Source organism: Pristiophorus japonicus, unplaced genomic scaffold (assembly GCF_044704955.1).
Source record: "Pristiophorus japonicus isolate sPriJap1 unplaced genomic scaffold, sPriJap1.hap1 HAP1_SCAFFOLD_407, whole genome shotgun sequence".
NCBI lineage: Eukaryota > Metazoa > Chordata > Chondrichthyes > Pristiophoridae > Pristiophorus > Pristiophorus japonicus.
Genome location: NW_027253948.1, coordinates 490830 through 517668, shown reverse-complemented (window position 1 = coordinate 517668; position 26839 = coordinate 490830). Strand labels below are relative to the sequence as shown.

General features: G+C 48.0%; 1 protein-coding gene across 4 annotated transcripts in view; it reads left to right on the top strand.

Annotated features, from left to right (window-relative positions):
* Window positions 1–26839, top strand: part of LOC139250664 (solute carrier family 22 member 15-like) — a 59621-nt gene that overhangs the window by 20288 nt on the left and 12494 nt on the right. For 2 of the 4 annotated variants that reach the window (XM_070873037.1, XM_070873039.1), the window contains exons 4-9: window positions 6474–6638; window positions 7981–8110; window positions 11720–11941; window positions 15072–15212; window positions 19248–19333; window positions 19645–19768. In XM_070873037.1, the coding sequence (XP_070729138.1) occupies window positions 6474–6638; window positions 7981–8110; window positions 11720–11941; window positions 15072–15212; window positions 19248–19333; window positions 19645–19768 (868 nt within the window). The remainder of the gene's footprint in view (window positions 1–6473; window positions 6639–7980; window positions 8111–11719; window positions 11942–15071; window positions 15213–19247; window positions 19334–19644; window positions 19769–26839) is intronic. The other 2 variants (XM_070873038.1, XM_070873040.1) reach the window with 2 other exon arrangements.

Below are 26839 nucleotides of genomic sequence, written 5' to 3'. Positions count from 1 at the left end.
ATGCATTTGCCCACTCACCCTGCAGCCTTTTAGCGTCCTCCTCACAGCTCACACTGCCACCCGGTTTAGTCTCATCTGCAAACTTGGAGATATTACACTCAATTCCTTCATCTAAATCATTAATGTATCTTGTAAAGAGCTGGGGTCCCAGCACTGAGCCCTGCGGTACTCCACTAGTCACTGCCTGCCATTCTGAAAAGGACCCGTTTATCCCGACTCTCTGCTTCCTATCTGCCAATCAGTTCTCTATCCATGTCAGTACATTACCCCCAATACCATGTGCTTTGATTTTGCACACCAATCTCTTGTGTGGGACTTTGTCAAAAGCCTTTTGAAAGTCCAAATACACCACATCCACTGGTTCTCCCTTGTCCACTCTACTAGTTACATCCTCAAAAAATTCCAGAAGATTTGTCAAGCATGATTTCCCTTTCATAAATCAATGCTGACTTGGACCGATCCTGTCACTGCTTTCCAAATGCGTAGCTATTTCATCTTTAATAATTGATTCCAACATTTTCCCCACTACTGATGTCGGGCTAACCGGTCCATAATTACCTGTTTTCTCTCTCCCTCCTTTTTTAAACAGTGGTGTTACATTAGCTACCCTCCAGTCCATAGGAACTGATCCAGAATCGATAGACTGTTGGAAAATGATCACCAATGCATCCACTATTTCGATGGCCACTTCCTTAAGTACTCTGGGATGCAGACTATCAGGCCCCGGGGATTTATCGGCCTTCAATCCCATCAATTTCCCTAACACAATATCCCGTTTTATAAGGATATCCTTCAGTTCCTCCTCCTCACTAGACCCTCGGTCCCCTAGTATTTCCGGAAGGTTATTTGTGTCTTCCTTCGTGAAAACAGAACCAAAGTATTTGTTTAACTGGACTGCCATTTCTTTGTTCCCCATTATATAAATTCACCTGAATCTGACTGCAAGGGACCTATGTTTGTTTTCACTAATCATTTTCTCTTCACATATCTATAGAAGCTTTTGCAGTCAGTTTTTATGTTCCCATCAAGCTTCCTCTCATACTCTATTTCACCCCTCCTAATTAAACCCTTTGTCCTCCTCTGCTGTATTACAAAATTCTCCCAGTCCTCAGGTTTGCTGCTTTTTCTGGCCTTCCTTGGATTTAACACTATCCTTAATTTCCCTCGTTAGCCACGGTTGAGCCACCTTCTCCGTTTTATTTTTACACCAGATAGGGATGTACAATTGTTGAAGTTCCTCCATGTGATCTTTAAATGTTTGCCATTGCTTATCCACCGTCAACCCTTTAAGTATCACTCGACAATCTATTCTAGCCAAGTCACGTCTCATACCATCGAAGTTACCTTTCCCCAAGTTCAAGACCCGAGTCTCTGAATTAACTTTGTCATTAATAAAGAATTCTACCATATTATGGTCACGCTTCCCAAGGGGCCTCGGTCTAGGATGGCCAGCCCTCTAGTTGGTTCCTCGACATATTGGTGTAGAAAACCATCCCTAATACACTCCAGGAAATCCTCCTCCACCACATTGCTACCAGTTTGGTTAGCCCAGTCAATATGTAGATTAAAGTCGCCCATGATAACTGCTGTACCTTTATTGCACGCATCCCTAATTTCTTGTTTGATGCTGTCCCCATCCTCTACTACTGTTTGGTGGTCTGTACACAACTCCCACTAGCGTTTTCTGCCCTTTGGTATTCCATAGCTCCACCCAGATTCCACATCATCCAAGCTAATGTCCTTATTATTGCATTAATTTCCCCTTTATCCAGCAACGCCACCCCACCTCCTTTTCCTTTCTGTCTATCCTTCTTAAATGTTGAATACCCCCCTGGATGTTGAGTTCCCAGCCTTGGTCACTCTGGAGCCATGTCACCGTGATGCCAATTACATCATATCTGTTAACTGCTATCTGCACAGTTACCTCGTCTACCTTATTCCGAATATTCCTCGCATTGAGGCACAGAGCCTTCAGTCTTGACTTTTTAACACCCATTGCCTCATAGGATTTTGCTGTAATGTGGCCCTTTTTGGTTTTTGCCTTGGGTTTCTCTGCCCTCCACTTTTATTTTTCTTCTTTCTATCTTTTGCTTCTGCCCGCATTCTACTTCCCTCTTCTCCCTGCGTAGGATCCCATCCCCCCTGCCATATTAGTTTAGCCCCTCCCCAACAGCACTAGCAAACACTCCCCCTAGGACATTGGTTCCGGTCCTGCCCAGGTGCAGACCGTCCGGTTTGTACTGGTCCCACCTCCCCCAGAACCGGTTCCAATGTCCCAGAAATTTGAATCCCTCCCTTCTGCACCACTCCTCAAGCCACGTATTCATCTGAGCTATCCTGCAATTCCTACTCTGACTAGCACGTGGCACTGGTAGCAATCCTGAGATTACTACATTTGAGATCCTACTTTTTAATTTAGCTCCTAGTTAAATTCATCTTGTCGGACCTCATCCCGTTTTTTTTTACCTATATCGTTGGTACCTATGCACCACGACAACTGGCTGTTTACCCCCCCTTCAAAATGTCCTGCACCCGCTCCGAGACATCCTTGACCCTTGCACACCAGGGAGGCAACATACCATCCTGGAGTCTCGGTTGCGGCCGCAGAAACATCTATCTAATCCCCTTACATAGAATCCCCTATCACTATAGCTCTCCCACTCTTTTTCCTGTCCTCCAGTGCAGCAGAGCCACCTACGGTGCCGTGGACTTGGCTGCTGCTGCCCTCCCCTGATGAGTTATCCCCCTCAACAGCGGTGTATCTGTTTTGCAGGGGGATGACCGCAGGGGACCCCTGCACTACCTTCCTTCCAGTGCCCTTCCTGTTGGTCACCCATCCCCTATCTGGCTGTGTAAGACCAACTCACTAAACATGCTATTCACGTCATTCCCAGCATTGTGGATGCTCCAGAGTGAATCCACCCGCAGCTCCAGTGCCGCAATGCGATCTGTCAGGAGCTGCAACCGGATACACTTCCCACATAGTACAGGAGGAGCATAACACATGTCTGAGCTCTCCTGCCATGACTTAACCCCTAGATTAACTTAATTTGGCAACAATAATGCTAAAGATTACTTACTGATAAAGAAAAGAAAAAGAAAAATCTACTCACCAATCACCAGCCAATCACTTACCCCCTTGGCTGTGACATCAGCTTTCGATTTCTTTTTACTTTTTTGCCTTCTCTCCCTGCTGCAGCTGCACCAGCTGGCCTTTATAGGCCTCTCCGACATCCCCAAACCTCTTGCTGTGGCGTCACACTTGGTTTTCTTTTCCTCCCAGGTCGGGAAGTCAGCACTGGTGGGAAAAACAAGACAAAGCAACACCTCCCGCTCCCACTTGCCCAAACTCTCCCACTTACCAAACTCTTACCTTTGCACTCTGAACTGCCACTGCATTCCGAGCAAGACTGCACCAAGCACCCTCTTTTTATACTGTTCCTGGCTGACTCACTGGCCTATTTAGGGAACCAGTTTTTACTAGCTGCCCAATTAACTAAGCTAGCTTAATCATACCATGTGTAAGTATAAAAGTGAGATTTATTTTATACTTGGTCTACTTAACCAATTTAATTAAATGTAAAGACTGGGATTTCAACAACACCAACTGCATTTATATAGCGTCTTTAACATGCTTCACAGGAGCGTTATCAAACAAAATTTAACACCAAGCCACATAATGAGATATAAGGACAGGTGATCAAAAGGTTGGTCAAAGAGGTATGTATTAAGGAGAAGAGAGAGGCAGAGAGATTTAGGGAGGGAATTCCAGAGTTTAGGGCCGAGGCAGCTGAAGGCATGGCCGTTAATGGTGAAGTGATGAAAATTGGGGATGCGCAAGAGCCCAGAATCGAAGGAGCGCAGAGATCTCATGGTTGTAAGGGTGGAGAAGATTATAAAGATAGGGAGGGGCGAGACCATGGAGGGACTTGAACACAAGGATGAGAATTTAAAATCGAGTCGTTGCTGAATCGGCAGGCAATGTAAGTTAGCGAGCACAGGGGTGATGTGTGAATGGGACGAGGTGCGAGTTTGGATATGGGCAGTAGAGTTTTGGATGAGGTGAAGTTTTATGGAGGGTGCAAATGAGAGGCCAGTCAGGAAAACATTGGAATAGTCGAGTCTAGAAGCATGAATGGGGTTTCAGCAGTAGATATGCTGAGACAGAGACAGATGTGGAGACGGGTGATATTACGGATGTGGAAATAGGTTCACTTGATCTGAAACGATGCAGAGTTCAGCTATACGATAACAACTAAAAAGGAAAGAAAGGTTTGGATTTGTGCTGCACCTGATCACATCTCTCAAATATCCCAAAACATTTTAGATACAATATCCAACATTTTTTGTTGTAGATATGCAGGCAAGAGTATAAATAATTTTTATATTCAATATGCTCTTGAGAGGTGTTTCACATTGCTTGACGTTCCTGAGTTTAGGAGATTGATTGAGATCTGTCGCAGATTATTCTGGAATTTGTACATCGATACATGCCTGTCCAATTAAAAGGTGCAATGATTTCGGAGACTGATATAAGGATAAATGTGGTTTGGAAATGGCTAGATTTTAAAAGTAGGCTGTCTTTCCTCATTAAATTTCAGAAAGTAGCAGTCAGTTTCTCTGATCTGTAGCCAAGATGCAGAAGCTGGGCTCTAGGTGTTAGTGAAATGATCGGACTTCTGAAGGGCCATGGATATTTTATTTGTAGGTAAGCCATGCCAGTCAGACATAGGGACAGTTTGGTTGTTGATAAGTGTTAAAAGTATACAAGTTTACAGATTGCATTTTAACAGACCAAACTTGGCAAACAGACTTTTTTTCTAGTAGAAGTTCAAAAATGTACATTGTTTAAAGCATTAAGAAGTCCTGAGTAGACATAGAAACATAGAAAATAGGTGCAGGAGTAGGCCATTCAGCCCTTCTAGCCTGCACCACCATTCAGTGACTTCATGGCTGAACATGCAACTTCAGTACCCCATTCCTGCTTTCTCGCCATACCCCTTGATCCCCCTAGTAGTAAGGACTTCATCTAACTCCTTTTTGAATATATTTAGTGAATTGGCCTCAACAACTTTCTATGGTAGAGAATTCCACAGGTTCACCACTCACTGGGTGGTGAGTAAACAGCCGTCTCTCATTAGCATGGAATGCAAACGTCTGTCCACTTTATGCCTTTGAGCTTGATTGACTGGCAGTCAGTTGGAGGCCTTATAGTTTGGAATATGTACTGCAGACTTTTCTTAGCATCTTCAGTTCAATTTCTGGAATTGACACTTTGTCCCCATGTAGGAATCACATGCACCAGTGTATCACCTTGTGCCATTAAGGGTCTCTGAAAGGTTCTTAGCTTTATTATTTTCCAAATACTTGCGCCACCAGTAATTTGCTGTGTCTTTATCCTGTGCAATTCTAGATAGAAAGAAAGAACTTGCATTTATATAGCGCATTTCACATCCTCGCGGCACCCCAAAGAACCAATTCATTACTTTTGAAGTGTAGCCACTGTTATATAGGCAAACACAGCAGCTAATTTAGCCATTATCCTGCTTGTAAATAAAAATAACTCCGTTTTAGTTGGAAAGAAATGGTTTGATTGGATTAGGTCAGAAACATGTTGATGGCCTTTTGATGTATTATGCCTTAATTACCTCACCGTCCCCGCTCCAGGCATGTTGTACCTTTTACAGCATACACATGGGTGGTCTCTTTCTGAAAGTTACCTTTCTGCTGTCAAGAGAAATTGAGAGAAAGTTTCAATCAAAAGTAAGGGTGCAAATGATACCTTTTATTTAAGAGGTGTCATATATAATTATGTTACTTAAATTATATCTTAGTCACTATCAATTTAAAAAAAGTTAAGACACTTCCTTAGATGAATGGTTGGAGTCCTGACCTGCTGGAACTGAAGCTGATTGACAGCTTTTTCAATTGGAAAAATTAGTGGAATAAATGTTTGGAGTAATATTAAGGGAAACATTGAGTTATCCTTAACCAGTGCGCCCTCCACAGGAAGTCGGGAGTGGGTGACAGTTGCTGCCACACACCTCCTCCGTCTGCCCTTCACCCCATTGGACTACTCCTGATGTCCCAGTTTTGGTTAAGCCGTGGCACACTCCATGGGTACACATTGAGAAATGATGTACTGAGCACACGCTGCTGGGACTTGAGGACTTTCACGGCCGCTGGGTACCGGAGGAGCTGGAGTGCGTCATCACCTCCAGAAATAACATTTTGATTTGATTTGTTAAATTTCATTTAAATTTGGTTTAATTTGCGGTTTATTGGTTGTTGTCTTATTGGTGATGACACCAGCCATCAATCACCGTATTTCAACATAAAAGGTGTACTGAGCACAGAAAATTCAACCATCTACAGATGGAGTGGAAATTGATAATGGGCCGCCTCTTAACTCTTGAATGGTCTGGTCTCTTTGAAGAAATGTTTCAAACGTTATTCCTTTATATTTCTTCCAGGCTTGTTTTTCGATGTGGTGTTCGGGTTTCTTACAGCGATCGCTCCGAACTATGAAATCTTTGCCATGACGCGACTTCTTGTTGGGCTTGTGAATGGTGGGATGTCCCTGGTGGCCTTTGTACTAACACAGGAGTTTGTGGGAAAATCCTATTGGGCTTTGACAGGTGGGTGCACTGCCGCTCTTTGACGATTGGGTCTGCTGATAGATGAGGAGCTTTAGGATCAAGTGTAATATAACGCAGCTTGCTATTTTTAACATTAACTCTGATTATCCCAATAAAGTAAATTTGCTTATAGCAGCTCATGTCAATCAGGTCCACATGAATTTGCCCAACTGCTTGCTATTCTGTTTTGAAATGTTTGGGAGTAAGAGAGGGCAGTAATGCAGAGCATTTCTGAAATGTATTGCTCTCTCATCGTCACTTGAGTTTCCCTGACCAATGTCTAACGTTGTGCTATGAACATGTTCTCACTTGCATCTTGAACAGTATCTCAAACCTACCCAGCAAGACAGTTTTCAGGCAGGAGAACACCGTTGGTTGATCTAGGCCACCGATCCACAGTATTCCTTTTTCTAACATTTCTAATAACCCGAAGTCCCATTTGTTGATAAGAACCTGTGTCGTTCCTTCTTAAAACCCACTAAGGTTTCGTGTTCACCCTGTGCCATAAATCTGTTCCACATACTGATCACTCTTCTAGTTTAAAAAGATAAGTTCTTCCTACATTTCCTATTTTCTTTTGTTGCCCTTAATATGACCCTTTGTGCTTAAGCTCTGTACACGGCAGAAAAGGTAACTTGGATTCAATTTGTCCAAACCCTTCATCATTATCAACATCTCTAACCTATCCCGTCTGAGTCTTTTCTTTTCAAGAGAGAAAAGACCCAGGGCAGTCAATCTATATATCATTTGTAGATCGTCTCTCAATGATCATGAGCATTTGACCATTTCCGCATAGTCTGTATCCCGTAGTTTAGCTTCTTACTTTAAGCTGCAGAAGTGGGAAAGTTGTGGATCATTTCTGTCTCCTCCAAATGTCAGCATTTGTCCTTTGAAGGTGTGCACACTGATCAGGTCCTGCAGTGCTGCAATTGGACATTCTGAAAAAATATATTTTTACAAATCCTGTAATGGGTAATTTTTCTCTCAACATGTGGCGAACACTTCACAGTTGGGTTGACTTGTAGATGAAGAAGGCTGATTTGTTTTGCTCAACACATTCCATGTTGTATTTCTTATTTGATGAAGATTGAACATGTTTGACTTTGTAACAGTTTGGCAGATTTTTTTTTAAACATGAGTTATTCATGGGCCTTAATGATCAAAGGTACTGGCAGTTGCAGATCCAGATGGATCATTCTAGATCTCCCTTATTTTATAATAATTGGGGAGGATTATGCAGAAGCTTTGGTAGATTGATGCTTCACTCATCTAAAGTATGCAGTTCGTAATGGAAAGGAATTGCATTGCATTTTAAATAACTGGAATATATTTTATAATTCAGGGTCGCTCACCAATTTAGTGTTTGCAGTTGGAATTGCTGCTTTCTCTGTTATTGGCTATTACATCAGGGACTGGCGTACTCTTGCTGCCGTCGCCAATTGTCCTGGAGTGCTGTTTTTCCTCCTCTTCATGTAAGTTTTTATTTAAATGCTTAAAAGGACTTTACCGAAAAATTTAGCTAGCATTGCGTATATTGATGAATGATCATGAGTGAATTGGATGCAAGCACAATTGGAATAAATCTGACTATTGATGACAAAGCATAATTAAACGTAATTCCGTCCAAAGGCTTTGTGTAGTGATACTTCTCATCTGTACTGGAAATTGTGCATGTCACACTCATTTGGATTGTTTTGGTTTCACTATCAAGTAATCGCATCAAGTAATTGGTATCATGCTTTCCAAGTCAAATCTCCAGAACACTGGGTTTGAGGGGTTTGCCTACAAATAGTGTCATTTGAGGGGTTTGCCTAAAACATTGGGCATCTGAGCAAGCACAAGTAATAAAGTCAGATCTCTAAAACAGATTATCTGGTCATTATCACATTGCTGTTGGTGGGAGCTTGCTGTGCGCAAATTGGCTGCTGCGTTTCCTACATTACAACAGTGACTGCACTTCAAAAGTACTTCATTGGCTGTAAAGCACTTTGGGACGTCCTGAGGTCATGAAAGACGCTGTGTAAATGCAAGTCTTTTTTTAAATTGCAACAGTCCTTATAGCTTAAAGAAAGAATTAAGTACTTTTGCGCACAGCAAACTCCCACACACAGCAATGTGATAATGACCAGATAATCTGTTTTTGTTATATTGATTGAGGGATAAATATTGACCAGGACACCGGGGATAACTCCCCTGCTCTTCTTCGAAATAATGACATGGGATCTTTTATGTTCACCTGAGAGGTCAGACGGGGCCTCGGTTTAACGTCTCATCCGAAAGACGGCACCTCTGACAGTGCAGCACTCCCTCAGCACTGCACTGGAGTGTCAGCCTAGATTTTATTTTGTGCTCAAGTTCCTGGAGTGGGACTTGTACCCACAGCCTTCTGACTCAGAGGCGAGAGTGCTACCCACTGAGCCACAGCTGACATTACCGGTATCATTTAAACCCACTATCATTCTGGTGAATCTGAGCTGCAACTCTTCAAGGCCAATACATTCTTCCTGAGGGGCGGTGCCCAGAACTGAACACAATGCTCCAGATGGGGTCTAACCAGAACTTTATATTCTTCATTGGGTCTTTGCGAGAGTAGAGGTGAATCCTGAAGTGGTTGAGAACAAGATGAGTGATATTATGACGGAGAAAAGGAACCGTTGTTAAACCAAAAATATACTTCATTTGGTAACCAATTTTAGTCCTATTATTCCTACACATTTCTCAATTAAATTCCGCCTGCAATTGATCTGCCAGATGCTTGACATCAGATGATCTCTCTGAATGTTGTCACTTCCCTCAAAGCATCCAGCCTTTTTACATAACTTGATGGTACAGTTTGGACCTCTCTGGTCTGGTATTCTCAGGTCCGGAAACATCCGTGGTTCGGCTTAGGTATCGGCATCAGTTTCCCACGCTTCCTGAAGGAGAGGAGGGTTTATAAACTATAGTTGAGCACCAAACCACCGTGTTAATTAACAAATGTGGCTGAGAGATTTCCACAGAGAGAGAGCGAGGCCCGAGCTTTGCAGCCTGAGCGTGGTGGAGGCGTTCAGGAGCCCAGGTGCTGTCTACAGGTTATACCGAGGCTCGGCATGATCTCCCATGGTTTGAAAAACACTGGTCAGGTCCCAAGGGTGCCGGACCAGAGAGGTCCAACCTGTATCTGCAACCTTAACTCCCTAATTTTCATACCTTCATCTTTATCATTTGTAAATGTGAGTAAGAGGTCCCAGGATTTTCCCCTCAGGTACTCTGCTGGTTACAACATGCTTCCGTCACTTTGTTTCCCATTTACTTAATTATGATCCAATTCACTATTTCCTCTTTTGTCATAAATTTTTACTTCAGCTAAAAAAAACTTCCAGAGAACATAGTTTGTGTCAAGATATCTAATTGTCCACAATTTTTATACACCCTCAATGCAAATAAATTTAACTTAGCAAGTTATCAAGCCACATTGGCTATATTCTTATTGCTTTGGGTTTGAATCACTTAATTTTATAATGAATTTTAGCATGTTCTGTACTATAGATGTCAACTTAACAGATCTATTGTTCCCAGGATCCCGTTCAGACCTTGTATTAGAAATAGCGATAATGTTTTGTGTGTTCTAGAGTTGCGACATATTTCTGACACAGTTCCTTGAGCCTGTTCCACCATTCAGTTAGATCATGGCTGATCTGTATCTTTACTCCATTTACCCACCTTAGTTCCATAACCCTTAATACCCTTGCATAACAAAAATCTCAATCTCTGTTTTGAAATTTTCAATTGACCCCCAGCCTCAACAGGTTTTTGGGGAAGAGTTCCAGATTCCCACTGCCCTTTGTGTGAAGAAGTGCTTCCTGCCATCACCCCGAACAGCTTAGCTCCAATGTTAAGGTTGTGCTCCCTTGTTCTGGATTTCTCCCCCCCCCGCCCCAACCAGAGAAAATCATTTCTCTCTATCTACCCTATCAACTCCTTTAATCATCCTAAACTCCTCAATTAGATCACCCCTTAATCTTCTAAGGTAGTCTGTATTTGCAAACCCAGTGGAAATTCTTCATAAGTCTGTATTAAAAGATTGAATTTGCATCTATATAGCACCTTATGGTATTCTTGGGACTCCCCCAGGCGCTTTGAACAATTAATTACTTTTGAAATGCAGTGGCGGCTGTTACACAGTCAAACACAACAGCCAATTTGTGTGTAGCAAGGTCTTGCAAACAGCCGTGAGAGAAATGACTACTGCAGAAGGTGACACCATTGCCACACAAATTAAGGAATCTGCTTACATTTTGAGTACATTAACTATGCAAAGTCATCTATTGCAAAGATTCAATGCTTCCTCCAATTCTTTAATTCTGATTTCTTGAGCATCTCTGATTTTCATCACTCCACCATTGGCAGCCGTGCCTTCAGCTGCCTGGGCCGTAAGCTCAGGAATTCCCTTCTTAAACCTCTCCACATCTCTACCTCTCCCTTCAAGACGCTCCTTGAAACCTACCTCTCTCAGTCACCTGTCTGAAGATCTCCATTTATGGCATGGTGTCAAATGATGTTTGATAATGTTCCTGAGAAGCACCTTGGGACATTTTACTGCTAAAGGTGCAATATAAATGCAAGTTGTTGTTGTTAATGTGTCAAACAGTGAAGGCAATCATCAGATTAGTTAGTTTTAATAAACACAATCACCAGCAGCACTTGTGTCTCTACTCCAACTAGGGTATGATGTGGGTAGGAAGGGCAGTAATTGGGTTTCTCAGCGTGACACATTTTGGACGTTAACTGCTTTGCACTTACAGTTAAAGTGTACTTGTTTTTGACTGACAAATCCCAATATGATTTTCCATTTTTATCTTCAGGATTCCTAGTAGCTCTGAAAAAAAAATACAGCTTCCGATTAACATTGCCATCGTATAATGCATGTGCTTCTATAGCAAACCGATTATTATCACTAATGAAGTGCTGTTGAGATGACAAAAAGGCGAAAGGTGGAGCACACATTCAATAGGGCAGGTTGAAACTGACGAAAGCTCCATTAAGTGACGTATAATTCAGTGATATGAGTCGAGTTTCACGGTGCCGATTTTCTGATGCAGTACAGTTCCAGAATCGCCAAGGTGGTTATATTCTCAGGGGAGGACTGAGGAAGCAGAGGAGGTGCTGCAATATATTGCACAAAGGAATGGGAACGAGAAGACCTTTGTACAACTAAACCCCTGCGCTGGAACAACAAAAATTGGTCGACCAGCTCATGGAGTTATGGACCTGGTGAGGCATCCTACATTACGCTGGAGGACTGCCATCTTGATGTATGTGTGGTAAGTGATCATAAAAAGGAGGGTGCAAAGATTTTCCAATTCTGAAGCATGTCATAAACCCTTCAAAAGGCGAAGGTACCTTGATCGACTGTTCTTGAGGATCATTTATCAGTTTGCAATTCCACTTATATTTATAACTTTGCAGAAGAAAATTAAGATCACATTAAATCGAAGTAATCTTTTATTGAATGTAAATGAGGTCTCGCCTCGCAAATTGCTAATAGTCCCAAGTTCATTAATTCATCCGGTGTCCTGTTTGAAATGTCCAGTGTAAATTAAGGCCATGCTCCCTTGTACTGGGATGACACAAAACGGAGCATTGCAAGCAGTGGCAGAAATTTTGCTGTGGTTACTCCTTTCTGATATCTGAGGAATTGCACTCTGCTAACTGTCTCTGATTTCATGTTTCTCAATCTCTCTGCTGCTTCTCTGTCTTGGGCTACTTTCCTTTTGGGTAGGGGCGGTGCGACAGGGAAAGGAGCGACTGCAGGCTGTGTTTGCGGTGGACTTGCAAGCAAATACCCCCAGTTGCTCACTTGCTATCCTTTCTCCTGATCATGTGCTTCCTCCCACTCTTGTTACACCATCATGCTCCGACACCTTGATCACTACCCATTCACCATCTTACAGTCCGATCACCTATTCTTCTGAATCATCCATTTAATCCTTAAATTCTTAAAACTTCACTCACCTCAGCATTAACTATCTATGCTTCGCCACTCCCACTTGCCGCCACCCCCTCTGCCCCCCCCGCCACCCCCCTCTGCTCCCCCGCCACCCCCCTCTGCCCCCCCGCCACCCCCCTCTGCCCCCCCGCCACCCCCCTCTGCCCCCCCGCCACCCCCCTCTGCCCCCCCGCCACCCCCCTCTGCCCCCCCGCCACCCCCCTCTGCCCCCCCGCCACCCCCCTCTGCCCCCCCGCCACCCCCCTCTGACCCCCCGCCGCCCCCCTCTGCCCCCCCTCTGCCCCCCCGCCGCCCCCCTCTGCCCCCCCGCCGCCCCCCTCTGCCCCCCCGCCGCCCCCCTCTGCCCCCCCGCCGCCCCCCTCTGCCCCCCCGCCGCCCCCCTCTGCCCCCCCGCCGCCCCCCTCTGCCCCCCCGCCGCCCCCCTCTGCCCCCCCGCCGCCCCCCTCTGCCCCCCCGCCGCCCCCCTCTGCCCCCCCGCCGCCCCCCTCTGCCCCCCCGCCGCCCCCCTCTGCCCCCCGCCGCCCCCCTCTGCCCCCCGCCGCCCCCCTCTGCCCCCCCGCCGCCCCCCTCTGCCCCCCCGCCGCCCCCCTCTGCCCCCCCGCCGCCCCCCTCTGCCCCCCCGCCGCCCCCCTCTGCCCCCCCGCCGCCCCCCTCTGCCCCCCCGCCGCCCCCCTCTGCCCCCCCGCCGCCCCCCTCTGCCCCCCCGCCGCCCCCCTCTGCCCCCCCGCCGCCCCCCTCTGCCCCCCCGCCGCCCCCCTCTGCCCCCCCGCCGCCCCCCTCTGCCCCCCCGCCGCCCCCCTCTGCCCCCCCGCCGCCCCCCTCTGCCCCCCCGCCGCCCCCCTCTGCCCCCCCGCCGCCCCCCTCTGCCCCCCCGCCGCCCCCCTCTGCCCCCCCGCCGCCCCCCTCTGCCCCCCCGCCGCCCCCCTCTGCCCCCCCGCCGCCCCCCTCTGCCCCCCCGCCGCCCCCCTCTGCCCCCCCGCCGCCCCCCTCTGCCCCCCCGCCGCCCCCCTCTGCCCCCCCGCCGCCCCCCTCTGCCCCCCCGCCGCCCCCCTCTGCCCCCCCGCCGCCCCCCTCTGCCCCCCCGCCGCCCCCCTCTGCCCCCCCGCCGCCCCCCTCTGCCCCCCCGCCGCCCCCCTCTGCCCCCCCGCCGCCCCCCTCTGCCCCCCCGCCGCCCCCCTCTGCCCCCCCGCCGCCCCCCTCTGCCCCCCCGCCGCCCCCCTCTGCCCCCCCGCCGCCCCCCTCTGCCCCCCCGCCGCCCCCCTCTGCCCCCCCGCCGCCCCCCTCTGCCCCCCCGCCGCCCCCCTCTGCCCCCCCGCCGCCCCCCTCTGCCCCCCCGCCGCCCCCCTCTGCCCCCCCGCCGCCCCCCTCTGCCCCCCCGCCGCCCCCCTCTGCCCCCCCGCCGCCCCCCTCTGCCCCCCCGCCGCCCCCCTCTGCCCCCCCGCCGCCCCCCTCTGCCCCCCCGCCGCCCCCCTCTGCCCCCCCGCCGCCCCCCTCTGCCCCCCCGCCGCCCCCCTCTGCCCCCCCGCCGCCCCCCTCTGCCCCCCCGCCGCCCCCCTCTGCCCCCCCGCCGCCCCCCTCTGCCCCCCCGCCGCCCCCCTCTGCCCCCCCGCCGCCCCCCTCTGCCCCCCCGCCGCCCCCCTCTGCCCCCCCGCCGCCCCCCTCTGCCCCCCCGCCGCCCCCCTCTGCCCCCCGCCGCCCCCCTCTGCCCCCCGCCGCCCCCCTCTGCCCCCCCGCCGCCCCCCTCTGCCCCCCCGCCGCCCCCCTCTGCCCCCCCGCCGCCCCCCTCTGCCCCCCCGCCGCCCCCCTCTGCCCCCCCGCCGCCCCCCTCTGCCCCCCCGCCGCCCCCCTCTGCCCCCCCGCCGCCCCCCTCTGCCCCCCCGCCGCCCCCCCTCTGCCCCCCCGCCGCCCCCCTCTGCCCCCCGCCGCCCCCCTCTGCCCCCCGCCGCCCCCCTCTGCCCCCCCGCCGCCCCCCTCTGCCCCCCCGCCGCCCCCCTCTGCCCCCCCGCCGCCCCCCTCTGCCCCCCCGCCGCCCCCCTCTGCCCCCCCGCCGCCCCCCTCTGCCCCCCCGCCGCCCCCCTCTGCCCCCCCGCCGCCCCCCTCTGCCCCCCCGCCGCCCCCCTCTGCCCCCCCGCCGCCCCCCTCCGCCCCCCCTCTGCCCCCCCGCCGCCCCCCTCTGCCCCCCCGCCGCCCCCCCTCTGCCCCCCCGCCGCCCCCCTCTGCCCCCCCGCCGCCCCCCTCTGCCCCCCCGCCGCCCCCCGCTGCCCCCCCGCCGCCCCCCTCCGCCCCCCCGCCGCCCCCCTCCGCCCCCCGGCCGCCCCCTTCCGCCCCCCGGCCGCCCCCCCCATCTTCATTCTCCTTCCTGCCCCATCCCGCCCCCCCAAAGCAATGAAGCCCGCGCTAGAAATGGGACGTTGGTGAGAAAGGAATGTTCTTTCTTTGAATAGGTATGTTTGCAGCCTTGTGTATTACGGCCTGACGTTGAATGCCGGCGAATTGAAAGGCAATCGCTACCTGAACATCGCTTTGTATGGCCTTGTGGAAGTGCCTGCATTTCCCCTGTGCCTCTATTTCATTGACAAATCCTGGTAAGAATTACACCGACCGCCTCGTTGTTGAATTGTGGTGTTTGATACATGTTGGAGGCAATGAATTTGTAAACATTCAACAATGGAACACATCTCACACAGCCTTGGTAAATATCTGCTGTTTACGGCCTGCTGAGGGGGGAAAAGCAAGAACCGGTGGACTTGAATTCCGTGTGTTTATTCACTGGGCTGGCTTTTGACATACAAGAAACGTAAAGACTTGGTTTTTATTTTAAAGTCAGTGCAGTTCACAATAGCAACTTGAGAGGGCACTGTTTAGAGATATTGGTGAGAGGAAAATATCCCTGCCCATCCTCTCCTGAATCAGCCATGTGATGGTGATGGGATCATCCGAGATCCATGCCTATTTTGCAATTCCTTAGAATTTGCACAAAACCCTGCCAGCTCACGCTTGGTTATCTGAGTGTGTTCTCAAAGTGCTCAAATTGACTCCTGTTTTTTTTATTTTAAAAAGCACTCGATCTGAGCACCTGCCATCTGAAAAGGTCATTGTGGGCCATTTAAGATACAGGAATTCTCCAGGGCAGGTTTCACAGTGAAAGCCACGTCATTGGCCAGCAGGGCATCTCGCAGTATACGCCATTAGTATTTTTGATTTCTGCAACCTTCAGCGGCTTCAGTCACTGGCAGGACCAGCAGTATATTTCTTTTATCAATTTGATTTTAGGATTGAGGAAAAAAAAAAGAGTACTGAGGGAGTGCTGTCTTTTGGATGAGACATTAAACTTGGAGCCCTCTGTCTGCCCTCGAGAATGTAAAAGATCTAGGTCACTATTTTGAAGATGAGCTGCAGAGTTCTCCTTGATGTCCTGGCCATTATTTATACCTCAACAAACCTCACCAAAAACAGATTATCCTCAACAAACCTCACCAAAAACAGATTATCAAGTCATTGTTGTTTGTGGAAGCTTGCTTTGTGTAAATTGGCTACAGCGTTTCCCACATTACAACGGTCACTTGACTTCAAAAAATACTTCATTGGTTGTGACGTGCTTGTGAAAGGAGCTGTAAAAATACAAGTCTTTTTTTTTCTTTTTTTCCATATATAAAGGTGTTATTTGCTTCACTCCACTCCTAAACCTGTTGAGTCATGGTGGGGTGCCAGTAGACTTCTGTTATCTTGCCCTGCACCAGTCTGACCTTATCACATGAAATGAACACATTTCCAAGTGTCCGTCAATGTCTGCACAGTTGCACTTTTCAGGAATTTGAAGCCCTCGTGGAACTCAGCAGTGACCAGGAATCGAACCTGGGACTTCCTGTACAGCTCAGTTCTACATTCAGTTCTTCCCACTAAGCCATTGGGGGAGCAGAGGTTAACTGCTGCTGCCATATTTGAATTGTATTTGTATTAAGGGGTCGCTCACAATATCCAAACAGTCGTCTTTATAAATATTATAAATACAAGTTCTTTCTTTCTATCAAACATACATTTTTGTCCAAATATTTAGTCACCCCTCCTAATGTCGGTGTCAGTTTTTGTCTGATTCTGCTTCTGCGAAGCATTTTGGGATGTGAAAAGGTGCTGTCTAAATGCAAGTTGTTGGTGTTGTTGGTGTAGTCTGTTGGGTTGTTCTTGACTCCCATCAGTAGCAATAGCAACTTCGAGGCTCTGGTCTGGTCCTGAAGTCCAGGTCCAGTGTGGGACTGTATGTCGATATTCCAGGTTATCCTTCTATCAGTAAAGTACAATGCAGAGAGTTCTATTTAACATTGAATATGCACTTTAAAAATATTCAGCGGTTTAGCTACTTGCCAGGAAACTGTTAAGTTTTGAAGTCCTATGGCGGCAATAATCTTCTTTCTCACACGGTAGAACTCTTGAGCAGTTACTTTGCAGTTAAGCAGGACAGTGGACGATCCGGCAGTTTCTGGGCTAGAAATTCAATTTTTGGTGATAGCAGTATTTTTTCGCCAAAAATACCGCTATGACTCCACTACTGCTACGAGGCCTAAAATTTGGGCTTCAGTTCGCACAGCGGTAAAAATCGGCGTTGCAGCGCGAATTTTCTGGAACTTTTCTCCGAGGCTGATACCGCTGCGAGAGAGGCCTTGGGAGGGCGGAAAACACCCCCCAAAAAAATCACAAAACATTCACAAGACACTTAACTATCGAATCCCTTTTAAAGAATTAAAAAATAAAACTTTAACTTCCCTTTTTTGCAGGTCTTCAACATACCTACCGCTGTCCCAAGAGTTGCAACGCAGGTTTCTCCTGGGTGTTTTTTTTCGTCCTAACTATGGGTGTGCTGTGAGCCAAATTTTTGGCGAAAGCGCTAATTCAAGACCTCTTCCCAGCAGTACTTAAAAACCGCCAGTGCAAGCCTTCTCCGAATTTCCCAGTTCGCTGTTTTCTGCCAAAAACTGCAAAATATTGCCAAAAAACGGGCGCAAGGTCGGCGAATTTTTACCTTCTGTTTTCTGCCAAAATATTGGTTCTGCATTGAGCAGGAGACTCTCTCTGTGCTGTTAGTTGCTCTGGCAATACCAGTTTGGGACTGTCCCAATCAGTGACGGCTGAATCGTTGAATGCTACAGTCTGTCGCTTGGTTTCCAGTGGATGTGGGGGCTGAGGAAGGCGATACCTGAGCTGCGCTAAGATGGGTTTTACAATCATGGCCTCTGCCTTTTAACAGTGGGGTTGCTCTGGGTTACTCCTTTTAATGTCACTGGAACAGCCGAGCAGGAAAGGAGACCTGACTCAAAAAGCGCTCCATATACAAAAACAACAGCTTGTATTCCTTTAAGAAACTCGCCCCAAGGTGCTTCACAGCGGCGTAATCAAAGATAAATGGACGCCGAGCCAAAAGTTGAGATATTAGGAGTGGTGACCATAAACCTGATCAAAGAGGTGTGTTTGAAGGAGGAGGGGGAGGGAGAGGATTCCAGAGAGTGCAGCATAGGAGGCTGAAGGCATGGTTGTCAATGCGGGGTGAAAGTGGGGAGTAGGCGATGCATAGGAGGAATGGAAGGTTCGGGGGGGCCGGGGAAGGAGGGTTGTAGGGCTGGAGGAGGTTACAGAGATGGCGAGGCCATGGAGGAATTTAAATATGGGGATGAGAATTCAAAATTGGAGGCGTTGGAATGGGAACCACAGGGTGATGGGTGAACAGGAAAATGTAGGCAAGAAAATTCAGTTTTTTAAAAAAAAAGCAAGTATAAGAAATTTATGATGAGACCATATTTTTTCTTCCCTGAGAAGGGAGAATATTTTGACCAGGAAATTCTCCCCTAGACGTTCTTTCCCCCTCCCCGTTTTTACGGAATAACTTAGTCTGGAGCATATGAGAAAGAAAGACTTGCATTTATACAGTGCCTTTCATCGCAAAACAATTTATAGCCAATAAAGTACTTTTTGAAGTGTAATGTAGGTTGTAATGTAGGAAATGCAGCTGCCAATTTGTGCCCAGCAAGCTCCCACAAAGACTACTGAGATAAAGACCAGTTAATCTGTTTGTGATGTTGTTTGAGAGATTGAGATAATTCCCCTGCTCTTGTTCGAAATAGTGCCGTGGCATCTTTTACATCTACCCGAGAGGGCAGATGGGCCTCGATTTAACATCCATTCGAAAGACGGCACCTTTGACAGTACATCACTCCCTCAGCACTGCACTGGAGTGTCTGGCTAGATTTTTGTTCTCAAGTCTCTGGAGTGGGACTTGAACCCACAACCTTCAGAGATGAGAGTGCTACCCACTGAGCCAGTCGATGATTTTAATCATGTCAATTAAATGTTAAGATGCTTGATCTAAGAATCAGACAGATGTTGGTTTTCTGCTGTATTGTATTATACAGCAATTTTAAAGGATTGAATGATTGAAGTCTGGTATGACTTACACAGCAGCACTTTCAGTTTGAGTGATGATATTTAGTACTGGGTAAACTTGTGCATATCTTTCCATTTCAGGAGCCACTCCATGTATTGTGATTTGGTGGATTATATTCTTATAATACAGGTATTATTCTACTCTCTTCCTCTTTCTCTCTCTCTCCCCCCTCCGATGATCCCTCCAGGTCAGGAAGACGTAAGACAATGGCAGCATTCCTGTTGTTTGCAGGGGTTGCCTGCATAAGTACCATGTTCTTACCTCGGCTCCCAGGTAAGAGGACATACCATAATTTTAATACTCTGTAGTCTAATGATCACTATAATAAAATATAACACGTTCAAAATTGATCAAATTCCCTTAAGACAGTTAACAATGGGTTTGGCATTCTGTATCTGGTCATTGAGGTATTATGTATTGCTGTACTCTCTTGAAAGATTAATATAATTGTTTCATTTACCATTATCATATAGGAGCACAGGAACAGGCCTCTGAGCCCCTCGAACCTGTTCCGCCATTCAGTTGATCTGCAACCTAACTCCATTGCCCCATATCTAAATTTAAATTGTTTCTTTTTCTTCTAGCAGACTTTAACATGGGGTTCTTGGTGAACGTCACTTCATTAGCGCTGTGTGGAAAGTTGGCTGTCAGCGCTGCCTTTAACATTGTGTATGTTTTCACTGCAGAGCTTTATCCAACTGTGATCAGGTAATACTCTTCATTCTTGGCGATTACATCAGTCAAGCCCATTTTCCTTTGACTTTAAAAAAAGAAAGGCTTGCATTTATTTAGCTCCTTTCGTGCAGCCAATAAAGTACTTCTGAAGTGTAGTGACTGTCGTAATGTAGGAAACGCTGCAGCCAATTTGTGCACAGTAAGCTCCCACAAACAGCAATAAGATAAATTACCGGATAATCTGTTTTAGTGATGTTGGTTGAGGGATAAATGCTGGCCAGGACAACGGGGAGAAGCCTGCCTGGTCTTAAGTTGAATGTTGGTGAATTCAAAAATATAAGAATTTACCTCCGGTCACTGACAAGAGTACGGTGATGCACCAGCCACATTAGATAATCGGGTTATAATTTATCATGATCTTCAGCTGATCACAGTAGTTGGTCCCAAGTCTTCACCAAAGCTTTTTCTGTTGCACTTCAACTGAAAGATAAACAGTGCTCCCAACCTGAGCACACTGATGATTAATGGATATATTTCAATGGGAATCCTTTTCAGCTGATGTTGCAAAGCACATTCAGTCCTTTCTGAGGAATTGTAGAGCTCCACTGAGGAAATGGCAATAGTTTTGAAACTGATGGTTGTGAAAATAACTATCCAAGAGGAAATAACAGAGGCTCTGACCATCATTTTCCAATCCTCTCTGGCTACAGATCTGGTGCCAGAGGACTGGAGGACTGCTAATGTTGTACCATTGTTTAAAAAGGGAGAAAAGGGATAGTCCAAGTAATTACAGGCCAGTCAGTCTAACCTCAGAGGTGGGAAAATTATTGTAAAAAATTCTGAGGGACAGGATAAATCTTTATTTGGAAAGACATGGATTAATCAATTTGTTAAGGGAAGGTCGTGTCTGACAAACATGATTGAATTTTTCGAGAAGGTAACCAGGAGGGTCGATGAGGCAGTGCATATGATGTGTATATGGATTTTAGCAAAGCTAAATGCATTACCTCACATGGCAGACTGGTCACAAAAACATGGGATCCAGGGCAAAGTGGCAAGTTGGATCCAAAATTGGCTGAGGCAGGAAGCAAAGGGTGTTTTTGTGATTGGAAGCCTGTATCCAATGGGGTTCCGCAGGGCTTAGTGCAGGTCCCTTGCTTTTTGTGGTATATATCAATGACTTGGACTTGAATGTTGGGGTATGATTAAGAAGTTTGCAAATGGCTGTGTGGAAGAAGAAAGCAGCGGACTGCAGGAAGATATCAATGTACAAGTCACGTGGCCAGAACAGTGGCAAATGGAATTCAATCCGGAGAAATGTGAGGTAATGCATTTGGGGAGGTCTAACGGGAATACACATTAAATGGTATGACACTGAAAAGTGCAGAGGAACAAAGGGACCTTGGAGTGCAGGTCCACAGATCCCTAAAGGTAGCAGGCCAGGTAGATAAGGTGGTTAAGAAGGCATATGGAATACTTGCCTTTATAAGTTGAGGCATGAAACACAAGAGCAAGGAGGTTATGCTTGAACTGTATAAAACACTGGTTAGCCGCAGCTGGAGTACTGTGTACGGTTTTGGTCACCACATTACAGGAAAGATGTGATTGCACTGGAAAGGGTGCAGAGGAGATTTACAAAAATGTTGCCTGGACTGGAGGATTTTGGCTATGAGGAAAGATTGGAGATGCTGGGTCTGTTTTCTTTGGTACAGAGGAGGCTGAGGGGAGACCTGATTGAGGTGTATAAAATTATGAGGGGCCTGGATAGAGTGGATAGGAAGGACCTGTTTCCCTTGGCAGAGGGGTCAACAACCAGGGGACATACATTTGAAGTAATTGGGTGGTGGGGGGGGGGTTGTTTATGAGGGCAAATTTCTTCAAGAGAATAGTGGGGGTCTGGAACTTACTGCCTGAAAGGGTGACAGAGGCGGAAAGCCTCACCACATTTAAAAAATACTTGGATGTGCACTTAAAGTGCCGTAATCTACAGGGCTACGGATCAAGAGCTGGAAAGTGTGATTAGGCTGGATAGCTCTTGGACGGCTGGGATGGACACGAATAGCCGAAATGGCCTCCTTTTTATGCTGTAAATTTCTATGATTCCATGATAACTTAGAAAGCTGGTTATTTGCTGCTCGTGGTATTTGCCTCCTACAGCCTCTTTCTCCAATATTTTATTCAAGTTCTTTAGAGACAGGCCTGCACTTCCTATGAAGTGCAACTTTCCCACATACCATTCATGGATAGTGTACTACACGGAAATCCCTCGTAACGCAAGGGATGAAGGATAGCACTGTATATCCTGACCTTTCTGAATCAGCAGAAAAGCATCAAGCACATTGTAGTGCACCTAAAATGACTAATTGTTATTATTCTAAGAAGCAAAATCATACAGAAGTAACAATCAGTTAGAAGGTTAGATAGGAATGCTTAATCTTCAACTGTCTTCTGAGTTCAACATAACACAACGCTTGGTGATCCTTGGTCTTTTTTGCAGAGTCCTTTAGCTAACGTTATGCATCAGACATGGGGTTTAAGCACCATGTGTGAATCTCAACAGTGAACTAAAGCAATTACTGCCTCGTGGGTGCCTGATTCTAGCCATTCATGTACCTTCAGCACAAAGCAAAGCTGCTACAATAGGCAAGGTTCCTGCTATCTTGGTCCCCTTGCATGGCAGTCATTATAGTAGCTGCGAACTAATATAAAAGAGTGATTTGAACCCTATTTGCCAGGTGGGTACACTGTTAAAATCATCTCTGAAAACTTACTACCCGTTCCCGCCTGTTTTAATCACGTGCTGTTTTATAGGTGGCTGAGGCACTTGCCGGAAGCAGGTGGGCGCCTCACGAATACATGCAAATCGGGGCCCTATCATGTTTTTCGGACCCCGGAAGTGCCACCCAGCATCCGATCCATTGATTAACACCTCACGGGATTGGTTTCAAAGGCTGACTGGAAGCGTTATTTAAAAGGGTGTAGTCAGGCACAAGAATTCAGATCGTAGGGGTCTGAATGGCAGCCATTTGAACTTGCATCAAAGCTAGAAAGGCGGTTTCCTCAGGCTCCTGTTGCTGGGCCCAGATTGCTGGAAGTGGCCAAGTGCTCCATCATAGACTGCAGACTACTCATCATAGGCATTCCTTCGAAATCGAGGAAGACTTGCTTCCACTCTAAAAGTGAGTTCTTAGGTGACTAAACAGTGCAATGCGGGAACCACAGTCTCTGACTGGTCAGACAGACAGTCATTGAAGGAAAGGGTGGGCGGGTCTGGTTTGCCGCACGCTCCTTCCGCTGCCTGCATGCTCTCGGCGACGAGACTCGAGGTGCTCAGCGACCTCCCAGATGCTGTTCCTCCACTTAGGGCGGTCTTTAGCCAGGGACTCCCAGGTGTCGGTGGGGATGGTACATTTTATCAAGGAGGCTTTGAAGGTGTCCTTGAAACGTTTCCTCTGCCCACCAGGGGCTTGCTTGCCATGTAGGTGTTCCGAGTAGAGCGCTTGCTTTGGGAGTCTAGTGTCCGGCATGCGACCAATGTTGGTCGAGTGTGGTCAGTGCTTCAATGTTGGGGATGTTGGCCTGATCGAGAACACTAACATTGGTGCGTCTGTCCTCCCAGGGGATTTGCAGGATCTTGCGGAGGCATCGTTGGTATTTTTCCAGCAATTTGAGATGTCTACTGTACATGGTCCACGTCTCTGAGCCATACAGGAGGGTGGGTATTACTACAGCCCTGTAAACCATGAACTTGGTGGCAGATTTGAGGGCCTGATCTTCGAACACACACTTCCTCAGGTGGCCGAAGGCTGCACTGGCGCACTGGAGGCGGTATTGAACCTCGTCGTCGATGTCTGTCCTTGCTGATAATAGGCTCCCGAGGTATGGAAAGTGGTCCACGTTGTCCAGGGCTGTCTTGATGACTGGGGGACAGTGCTATGTGGTGGGGTCAGGTTGGTGGAGGACCTTTGCCTTACGGATGTTTAATGTAAGGCCCATGCTTTCTTGCGCCTCAGTGAAGATGGTAACTATGACTTGGAGTTCAGTCTTTGTGCGCAGACGCAAGCGTTGTCCGTGTACTGTAGTTCAACAGCAGAGATTGGGACGGTCTTGGATGTGACCTGGAGATGATGAAGATTGAACAGGTTCCCACTGGTTCTGTAGTTTAGTTCCACTCCAGCGGGGAGCTTGTTGAGTGTGAGGTGGAGCATTGCAGCGAGGAAGATCGAGAAGAGGGTTGGTGCGATGACGTAGCCTGCTTGACCCCGGTCCGGACGTGGATTGGGTCTGTGATGGATCCGTTGATCAGGATCATGCATGTTGTCATGGAGCAGGCGGAGGATGATATAAACTTTTAGGGGCAGCCGAAACGGAGGAAGACGCTCCATAGACCCTCGCGATTGACAGTGTCAAAGGCCTTTGTGAGGTCAAAGAAGGCCATGTACAAGGGTTGGTGCTGTTCCCTGCATTTCTCTTGCAATTGTCACACCGTAAAGATCATGTCCATTGCACCCCGTAGGGGACAAAATCCGCACTGTGACTCCAGGAGGAGCTCCTCAGCCACAGGGAGAAGACGGTTGAGAAGGATTCTAGCAACGACTTTCCTAGTGGCTGATAACAGAGATTCCTCTGTAGTTGCTGCCGTCGGACTTGTCCCCTTTTTTAAAGATGATCACGCTTACAGCATCTCTGAGACTTCCCAGCATGGTGGTCTCCTTCCAGATGAGAGAGATGAGTTCATGCATTCGTGCCAATAGTGCCTCTCCGCCATAGTTTAGTGCCTCTCCGCCATAGTTTAGTGCCTCAACAGGGATTCCATCCGTTCCCGATGCCTTGTTGTTCTTGAGCTGGCAGATGGCCTTTTCTACCTCGTGCAGTGCTGGGGTTTTGCTGAAATGGTGGTGGGTAGCATGCTGCGGGATGTAGTCGAGGACACTCGTGTCAAAGGTAGAGTCTCGGTTAAAGAGATCTTCGAAGTGCTCCTTCCAGCAGGTTCTGACTGCCTCGGTGTCCTTGATGAGTGTTTCCCCGTTCTTGGCCAGCAGTGGAGTGGGGCCTTGGGTGTTTGGACCGTAGGTGACCTTGACTGCGATGAAGGATCCTCACACATCATGGCTGTCAGCCAGCTGATGAATCTCCTGCACTTTCTCCACCCACCATCTATTCTTTAGGTTGCAGGTTTTTTGTTTGACCTCGGCTTTAAGTCATCTGTAATGCTGATTTGCTGCTCCCGAGTTAGGTTGTTGTTTCAGGCTCAGAAATGCCCTGCGCTTACGATTTATTAGTGCTTGGATCTCCTGGTCATTCTCATCAAACCAGTCCTGGTGTTTCCTGGTTGAGTGACCGAGCATCTCTTCGCAGACACTGGTTATGGTGGCCTGGAGGGCAGACCAAGAGCCGTGGGCACTCTGCGTCTCAGTCATCAACAGTCGACAGGTTAGCTGGCTGTATAGGGCTCTCTTAGCTGGGTCTTAGAGTGCCCCGGCATTGATTTTTTTGCGGCAATGCCATCGCTGCTTTTGGGCAAAATGTTGATGATGGAACAGATTAGGAGGTGGTCCATCCAGCAATCGTCAGCTCCTGTCATGGCGTGGGTGATGCACACATCCTTGCGATCCCTGGTTTGAACGATGACATAGTTGAGCAAGTGCCAGTGTTTGGAGCGAGGGTGTTGCCACGATGCCTTATACTTGTCCCTCTGGCGGAATACGGTGTTAGTGCAGACTACTACAGAGATAGGGAGGGGCAATGTCATGGAGGGATTTGAAAACCAGGATGAGGCATTGCGGGACCGGGAGCCAGTGTAGGGATGATGGGTGAATGGGACTTGGTGCAAGTTATAAGAGCTGAAGTTTATGTAGGGTAGAAGATGGGAGGCTGGCCAGGGGAGTGTTGGAATAGTCAAGTCTGGAGATATTAAAGGTGTGGCTGAGGGTTTCGGCAGCAAATGAGCTGAGGCGGGATGGAGTCGGGCGATGTTACGGAGATGGAGATGGAAGTAGGTGTTTGGTGATGGAGCGGATATGTGGTCGGAAGCTCACCTCGGGTCCAATACGACACCAAGGTAGCAAACGGTCTGGTTCACCCTCAGACAGTTGCCAGGGAGAGGGATGGAGTCAGTGTTGGGGAATGGAGTTTGTGGTGGGGACCGAAGACAAAGGCTTTGGTTTTCCCAATATTTAGTTGCAGGAAAATTCTGCTCATCCGGTACGGGATGTCGGCCAAGCAGTGTGACAAATCAGACAATGAAGCTGGGTGTCTTCAGTCTGCACATGGAATCTGATCTTATGTTTTTAGATGATGTAGATGAGAAATATGATGGGGACAAGGATAGATCCTTGAGAGACTCCAGAAATAATGGTGTGGGAGCAGGAAGAGAACATGTGGGGTGCCCACCATGTTCTACCATTAGCTCACAAGGTGGAAATTACCTCACCAATTGGACCAGACAGGTTGAATTTACCTCAACGGATTTCTCGACATATAAACTTACCCATAGAAGCAGCAAGATTAAAGCACTGACCAAATTCGCACTATAGACAAGCTGGTTTGACAAAGCTTTCCTTAATGGTCAGGATGGTCTGGCAACGTTTATTCTTCACCTCTCTTTCTCTCCTCCTCACCGCCCCCCCCCCCCCCCCTTCAAGTTGTTACTCTGTAGTTTCTCCATGTGGAGACTGGAAGGGAATTAAAGAGTCAATTTGTCGACCCCCATCCTCCCAACAGGGGAGGGGAGAGGGAGATGGGGGCTGCGCTTGAATGCATTACGTGTCGTAGAGTGGATCGAACCATCATGGCACAAATTTTCTGACCAGTGGTCCCGTTTGAGTATAGTTCCCCGCTGGGATCACAGAGGTGGTGAACTTTCCCTCAACGTTGTAATTCAGGCAACAAGCTAGATGTTCCGCTGCTTCCCAGCGGTTCAAAATAGCATTTCAGGTCCCAAAAGTATTTTTTCTGGTTTGCCATTTACTTTTCAAGCAACATTTCCTGTTGATCGGGTTTTATTGAAAAGCTTCTCTTGAAGTCCAATTCATCCAGGTTCTTGCACTCTAAAATTGCCCTTTGGTTGACGATAGGCCATTAAAGTTTCTTCGTGTGATTTAT